The sequence below is a fragment of the Sapajus apella genome, unplaced genomic scaffold, assembly GCF_009761245.1.
Source record: "Sapajus apella isolate SASKATOON/1434 unplaced genomic scaffold, GSC_monkey_1.0 scaffold1793, whole genome shotgun sequence".
NCBI classification, from domain to species: domain Eukaryota; kingdom Metazoa; phylum Chordata; class Mammalia; order Primates; family Cebidae; genus Sapajus; species Sapajus apella.
In genome coordinates, this window is record NW_022438719.1 from 1 (window position 1) to 7318 (window position 7318).

The window sequence follows — 7318 nt, forward strand, 5'->3', positions numbered from 1 at the left end:
AGGAGTCTGCGAGCCTGCTACTGCCCTGACAGGTGGCAGGATGAATGATCATGAACCTCTCAGAGTCTCCCTCCAGCTCCTCATCTGTCCATGCAGCAGGCCAGCCCCGTTTCTGTGAGACGGAGTTTCACTCTTGTTACCCAGGCTGGAGTGCAATGGCGCGATCTCGGCTCACCGCAACCTCCGCCTCCTGGGTTCAGGCAATTCTCCTGCCTCAACCTCCTGAATAGCTGGGATTACAGGCACGCACCACCATGCCCAGCTAATTTTTTGTATTTTTAGTAGAGACGGGGTTTCACCATGTTGACCAGGATGGTCTCGATCTCTTCACCTCGTGATCCGCCCGCCTCGGCCTCCCAAAGTGCTGGGATTACAGGCTTGAGCCACCGCGCCCGGCAATACCTCAGGTCTTGAGCCCTGCGCTACCCAGGGCTGTTTCTGCCGCTTGAGCCCTAGGCACCTACTCAACTCCATGCTCCCACTCCAGGGTCCCACTCCACCCAAGCACCTCCCTGGTCGCTGGAAGTCAGGAGGAAAAAAGGAATGAAATTGAGTGTGATGTGTAAGCAGGGGGATCACAGGAGGAGTCAAGGGCAATAAGGACTTCACTAAGGGGCCCAGAGAGGGGGTCAATAGATAATGAGAAATGGGGGCTGTGGTCAGGGGCGCCAGGATTGGCCGGGAACATGTTGGGGCCGCAAGGGTCGGGGCCCTGCTGGGCACACTTACTTGTGCACTGCACATGGAGTGGCGGGCCTCGTCGTCGGCCAGGTAGCCCGAGTGGTGGCGGCACCTCGCCATGATGCAGGTGGCTGGGCCTGCTGCCCACCTCTCTCTTCAGCCGCGCACTCCTCTCTGCGCGGGGTGGGGAGACTAGGTGAGGGTCTCCGATAGGTCCACGCATCAGTGGCCCGGGAGTCCCTCACTCTCTGCATCCGCGTCTTGCATGCATCCAGCCCTTCCACTGCTCCAAGGCCCCCATGCGTTGGCGGGCAGTCAGATTCCAGAGTCGTCCGGGTGGAATCGCCTAGGGCGATCCTGTCTCCGATCATCTTTAGATCTGCGTGTTCTCGACCCTCCCTCTTCCCAAACCCTGGGCCACCTGGCGCTCGCCCCGGCCAGGAATTAACCGACTCACCAGAAACACCTCCTTGCTCGGCTCTGGCCAGTACAGTCTGCGCCCTCACTGGGGCAGCGGCACAGGGCGGGGAAGTAGCCCCGCGGCCCCCGCTTGCTTATTTGCATACTACATCCTCATTGGTTCTTACCGAGGAGCTCGTCCACCACCTTCTACTCCGACACAATGGTTGGGGGCAGGGTCCACAGTAGCCCCACCTCCAATTCGCTGGGCTCTCCCCCTCCCACACTCGCCGGGGAGCCGGAGGATGAGGGTGCTGGTGCCCACGCTCCCTGCTGCTGGATGGACCCTCACCCACCACCGAGGTTAGGCTCTGTGATCCGATCCTGCCCCTGGGGGAGTCTAAGAGCCAAAGCCACGTCTTCTGCTGACGACACAAGCACCTTCCTCGTGTCCTCCCTGGTCGCTGCGCAGCCCTGGGCCTCCTGCTCCGGTTGGTTTCCAGGAGCCGCCGCCCCTCCCGCGGCGTGCACAGCCCCAGGTTGTCTTGAGACCTCTGCCCTCTGCAGTGGAAAGAGTGCCGGCTCTAAGTCACAGACCTAGCTTTAGTTTCTGGCTCTGCTCTCTCCTGCCAATGTGACTCAACCTCTCTTAGCATTGGTTCCACATTGTAAATGCACTTGAGTGTTCTTCCAATGTGGGAGTATGAGGATTCAATAAAATCTCCCCACAACACACCCGATACCAGTGGAGCCTTGTATATTCTCAACTCCTCTCCCTCCGTGCTTTTCCCCTCAGTAATACCCCACCATGGTGTCACTTCTTTCAAGAAGCTTTTACAGTGAATTCTGCCACTCCTGACTCAATTCACGGTAAACCCCATTCCAGACTCTGCCACACCATGTTGCTGCTTATTTGTCTACCAGCTGGTGCTCCTTTGGGGCCAGAACTGAGGGAAGTCGCCCTTAATCTCTAATACTTTCAGTGTCTGGCACCAAGTAGGTGCTCAATAAATGTCAGTCTCCTTTCCATCTTCAGACCCTCAAGACCTCTGACCTTTCCAAGATCAGCTTCCAGTGGAGAATGGTGGTTGGCTGAGGTCTGACAATTCACTAGTCACTATGAACACAGCAGTCCCTATGCCAAGAGCATGGCTGAAGAGCTCTATGAGGCTTTCAATCCTCACATGCTTCATGAAGTATTGTTACTCTCAAGCTCTGCTCTGTCCTCTCAGCTCTGGCTACCTGCTAGATCAGGGGCAGAGAGAACAGAGCCGACCTGGGTGCAGGCCTGGAGCTGTGAGGTTCAGTCCTAGCTCCACTGCTCCTAGCAGGACCACACTTCCCCTCTCTGAGCCCCAGTTTCCTCGTCTGTAAAACAGGAATGACATTATCAATTTCATAGGCTGGACACAAATACCACACTTTCCATGGGAAAAACCAAGACGGCCACGTTGCAGTGAAAACTGTGGCAGCCAACAATAACGACTATTTATATAGTCATGGGTAAGGAAAGCTTTTCTGGACCAAAGAGAAAACAGTGAAGTTATGAATGTAAAAGCTGTAGCCTGGCAGAAAGCTCAAGAGAGAAACAGGAGATAAATGTTTTCTCAAATGAAGCCATTAGTGAACCTCTCTTAGCATTGGTTCCACACTGTAAATGCACTTGAGTGTTCTTCTAATAAAATCTCCCTACAACACACCCGATACCACTGGAGCCTTGTATATTCTCAACTCCTCTCCCTCCCTCCTTTTCCCCTCAGTAATACCCCACCATAGTGTCACTTCTTTCAAGAAGCTATGTTTTCTATTTTCTTAGTGTCTAGAGCTCAAGAAAAAAAAAATCAAGAAAATGCCTGTTCTTAGAAAAATCAGCAAAAGACCAATAGGCAATATGAAAAAGAATAAAAATAGCGAATAATATGAAAATTTTTATTTGCACTGCTATCTTAGAATCTACTAGAATGCGATCACTGATGTGATCATTTTTCTGTTCTCAAAACAACACAAAAATAACTTGGGTTGGGGAGAAAGGGAATTGGGTGTGTTTATTTGCTTAGAGGAAACACTAGAAGGACACAACCCAGAAACTTTACAATGGCAATCTCTGGGAAGGGTAGGAGATTATTTATTTATTTATTTATTTATTTATTATTTTATTTTATTTTTAAAGACTGGGTTTCACCATGTTGGTCAGGTTGGTCTTGAACTCCCGACCTCAGGTGATTTGCCCGCCTTGGCCTCCAAAGTGCTTGGATTACAGGCGTGAGCGACCACGCCCGGCCAGGAGATTCTTTTCTAGGGGGGTGGGGGAACAGAGTCTTGCTCTATCGCCTAGGCTGAAGTTCAGTGGGGCAATCTCGGCTCACAACCTCTGCCTCCCGGGTTCAAGCCATTCTGCTGCCTCAGTCTCCCGAGTAGCTGGGATTACAGGCGCATGCCACCACGCCCGGCTAATTTTTGTATTTTGAGTAGAGCCAGGCTGGTCTTGAACTCCCGACTTCGTGAACCACCCACCTCGGCCTTCCATAGTGCTGGGATTACAGGCGTGAGCCACTGCACCCGGCTTCCTTTCGTTTTTTTCATATTAAATACCACTTTTGCAGTCAAGGAAAGTTCCGCGTTGCAATAAATCCAGTACTGGTTTGGTTAGGTCCGGAGCAGCCGCCGAGTCCTTGCAGAGCCACGCCGAACCGCTAGGTGGCGAGAACAAAGGCGAAGGGCAGCGGCACCTGAGCGTGTGCGTCGGGGCGGGGCCTGGGTAGCGACCAGGGGCGGGGCCTGGACTGTCCGGCCCCCTCCCCGAGGGCTCGAGCGGTGGATACGGGCGGCCATGGCCCGCCCTCGCGTGCGCCTGGTGGTCACCGCGGACGACTTTGGTTACTGCCCGAGACGCGATGAGGGCATCGTGGAGGCCTTCCTGGCCGGGGCAGTGACCAGTGTGTCCTTGCTGGTCAATGGCGCGGCCACGGAGAGCGCGGCGGAGCTGGCCCGCAGGTAAGGGGAAGGCCCCTAGCAGGGCGGCGGCCGGCTTGGGGCGCGCGGCTCCGCGGCCGCCTGTGCTCCAGCTCGCGCTCCGCCCGCAGGCACAGCATCCCCACTGGCCTCCACGCCAACCTGTCCGAGGGCCGCCCCGTGGGCCCGGCTCGCCGTAGCGCCTCGTCGCTGATCGGCCCCGAAGGCTTCTTCCTTGGCAAGATGGGATTCCGAGAGGCGGTGGCAGCCGGTGACGTGGCTTTGCCCCAGGTGCGGAGCCGCAGCTGCAGGAGGATGCTCGCGAAGACCCCCAGAGCTCCGCCCGGAGGGTACTGTGAAGCCATTGGGGGGCAGGAGCTGGCGGTGGATGATTTCCTCATTCAAACACTGGAGCAGTCACACGGAAGCCGGAGGAGGGGATCCTCGGCAGCTGCTCCGGGTCGCTAAAGGTGTCTCTCGCTCTCCCTCTAGGTGCGGGAAGAGCTGGAGGCCCAACTAAACTGCTTCCGGGAGCTGCTGGGCAGGGCCCCCACGCACGTGGACGGGCACCAGCACGTGCATGTGCTCCCAGGTGCGTGGTTGGTGATCCCAGTTTGGAAGGCGTTACTCCCAGGCGGGGCTGGGGAGTAGGGGAGGTGTCGATGCTCCCAGGCGAAGGGACCTGCCCCTCCCTGAGTCCACTCCGCCCGCAGGCGTGTGCCAGGTATTCGCCGAGGCGCTGCAGGCCTATGGGGTGCGCTTTACGCGGCTGCCGCTGGAGCGCGGTGTGGGCTGCTGCACTTGGCTGGAGGCCCCAGCACGCGCCTTCGCCTGCGCTGTGGAGCGCGACGCCCGGGCCGCCGTGGGCCCCTTCTCCCGCCACGGCCTGCGGTGAGGCTCCCCACCCCGTCTCCTACCGTGGCTGTCCCTGTCCCTCCGCACTGGCTGTTCACCCGGCTAGCCGTGTCCGTTTCTCAGCCCGAAAGCGAGTCTGGTGTCGACCGCTGCCACCACCACAGTAACCCGGTCCCCCGCTCCCCGCGCCGTCCCTAGCATAGCTCTGGCCATGGCCTGGCCCCGCTGCTGATGCCCCCGGCCCCCACAGGTGGACAGACGCTTTCGTGGGCCTGAGCACTTGCGGACGGCACATGTCCGCTCACCGCGTGTCCGGGGCACTGGCACGGGTCCTCGAAGGTACCCTGGCGGGCCACACCCTGACAGCCGAGCTGATGGCGCATCCTGGCTACCCCAGTGTGCCTCCCACCGGGGGTTGCGGTGAAGGCCCCGATGCTTTCTCTTGCTCTTGGGAACGGCTGCATGAGCTACGTGTCCTCACTGCGCCCACTCTGCGGGCCCGGCTTGCCCAGGATGGCGTGCAGCTCTGTGCCCTCGACGACCTGGAATCCAAGAGGCCAGGGGAGGATGTCCCCTGTGAGGCCACTCTGGAACCCTTCCTGGAGCCCTCCTTACCCTGACCCCTACACACAACCAAGCACTAATCCCCTTGGTACCAAGCAAGGGAGCCCAGGTTTAGTCCTGGCACAACCCAGAACCAGGCCCTGGAGCAGGGTCTGTGACTTCCCTGGGTAGGACACTGCCACCTATGGGCCCAGGTCTTTATGGCTCCAAATGGCATCCAGAGTTTGAGCAGCCTTCTTGGCTGCAGGCTGGCCGGCCTCTAGCAGCGGGCTAGGGCATGCAGAGCATCTGGAGCCCCTCCATGTTGCAATGCAACACCTTCACTGAGGCAGTGGGGAGAGAAGCCTATATTAATAAAATAACATGTGTATTTCAAACTTGCGTGGTTTATCAGCTGTGCCCAGGAGACCCTCACAGAAACAAGCACAGACAAAGAACAGCTCTTTCTTGGCTCAAACCATTCCAGGAAATGGCCCATTCTCCATTCTGGTTTTGCTCATGCTGAGATTTTATTCCTTTTTATGGGTGGGAGTGGGAAAAGATTATCTCACCAGGCTGCTTTTGAAGAGACATAATACGATAATCACAATATTAAGAAGTCACCTGTTTAGACATAAGCCATTCCAGGGAATAGGCTCGAGGAGATCCTGCAACCCCGTAGGAATACATTTAAATTCCTGTAATCCCAGCACTTTGGGAGGCCGAGGCAGGTGGATCACCTGATGAGCCTGGCTAACATGGTGAAACCCCGTATCTGCTAAAAATACAAAAATTAGCTGGGTGTGGTGGTGTGTGCCTGTAATCCCAGCTACTCGGGATTACAGGCACACACCACCTGCTGAGGCAGGAGAATTGCTTGAACCCAGGAGGTGGAGGTTGCAGTGAGCTGAGATGGAGCCACTGCACTCCAGCCTGGGTGACAGACTTTGAGACTCTGTCTCTAAATAAATAAATAATAAAATAATTTTTCTAGGAGGAGCAGTTTTCCCAGGAAATGGGATACTACAGTTCCTAACCTGACCTGGTGATGGAACGGGGCCCCATGTGGCTTAGGTGAAGGCTCCTGAGGTGAAGGAGCAGATGGGAAAGGCAGTGGGAGTCCTCTGGAGCACAGAGTCCTTCTGCACCACTCTGAAGGATGGAAAGGCAGATGGAACAACATGTGGTCCTTGTTTCATTTCATGAAATAGCATCTATGAGGCAGGCAATAGTGTCCCCATTTTACAGGGGTAGAGGCAGGAGTGGCAGAGCAGGGCCCTAGCCTGGGTCGAGCATGGAATCAGGGGTCAAGAGAGCTCTCACTCAGCCTAGGCAGCTCAGAGGGACGTGGCTTTCTGAAGGGTGAGTGTGGGATGTCACTCTTTCCTACCTCCACCCACCCATGCCCCATTCCCTTGACTGTGGCTTCAGTCCCCTTTTCTGGCTCCACACTCATCTTCCACGTTGACCTTCATTAGACTTGGACTCTCCCATCCACAGCACTTTTCCTGCTTTCTTGCACCCATGCTTATGAGCTGGAATCACTGTACGGTTTCTCCTTCTGCTGCCTAGCCTCTACCTCCTCGCCTCAGCCCACTGAGATCTGCCTACACTCCTGCAGCTGGGGCTGGGAGAGGGGTGGCCTGAAGTTAGCTGGGAGCACAGATGCAGCTCCCTTGAGGGGCTTCTGTTATAGAAGTGTTCTGAGAGGAGGCAGCTGGTTATGCAGCTTCAAGGCTCATAAGAGAGGTGTGGGTGGGTAGGAGACCCGGGGGTCTGCACAGGTGCTAGATGAGTGGCTGCTGTCCACCCAGGGAGGGAAAGAGGGATGAGCAAAGAGTTGACAGCAACCCTAGGGACCCATGAGCCTTTTTTTTTTTTTTTGAGA

At 56.3% G+C, this 7318-nt stretch overlaps 1 protein-coding gene across 2 annotated transcripts; it reads left to right on the forward strand.

Moving 5' to 3' along the window:
- Positions 1 to 3851: 3851 nt before the first annotated feature.
- On the forward strand, positions 3852 to 5832 carry YDJC (YdjC chitooligosaccharide deacetylase homolog). Of its 2 annotated transcripts, XM_032273094.1 has the most exons (5): positions 3852 to 4074; positions 4164 to 4323; positions 4525 to 4624; positions 4746 to 4923; positions 5138 to 5832. In XM_032273094.1, exons 1-5 carry the CDS (start codon positions 3911 to 3913, stop codon positions 5505 to 5507), a joined length of 972 nt encoding a protein of 323 aa, XP_032128985.1. In that variant the 5' UTR covers positions 3852 to 3910; the 3' UTR covers positions 5508 to 5832. The 2 variants fall into 2 exon arrangements, with proteins under 2 accessions (XP_032128985.1, XP_032128986.1); XM_032273095.1 differs by lacking the exon at positions 4746 to 4923.
- The last annotated feature ends 1486 nt before the right edge of the window (positions 5833 to 7318 follow it).

Bases quoted from the DNA above. Each gene is read 5' to 3' on its own strand.
- YDJC (XM_032273094.1), top strand. From the start codon at position 3,911: ATGGCCCGCCCTCGCGTGCGCCTGGTGGTCACCGCGGACGACTTTGGT. The intron at 4,075-4,163 runs GTAAGGGGAAGG...CTCCGCCCGCAG, and splicing joins GCGGCGGAGCTGGCCCGCAG to GCACAGCATCCCCACTGGCC. The intron at 4,324-4,524 runs GTGCGGAGCCGC...CTCTCCCTCTAG, and splicing joins GTGACGTGGCTTTGCCCCAG to GTGCGGGAAGAGCTGGAGGC.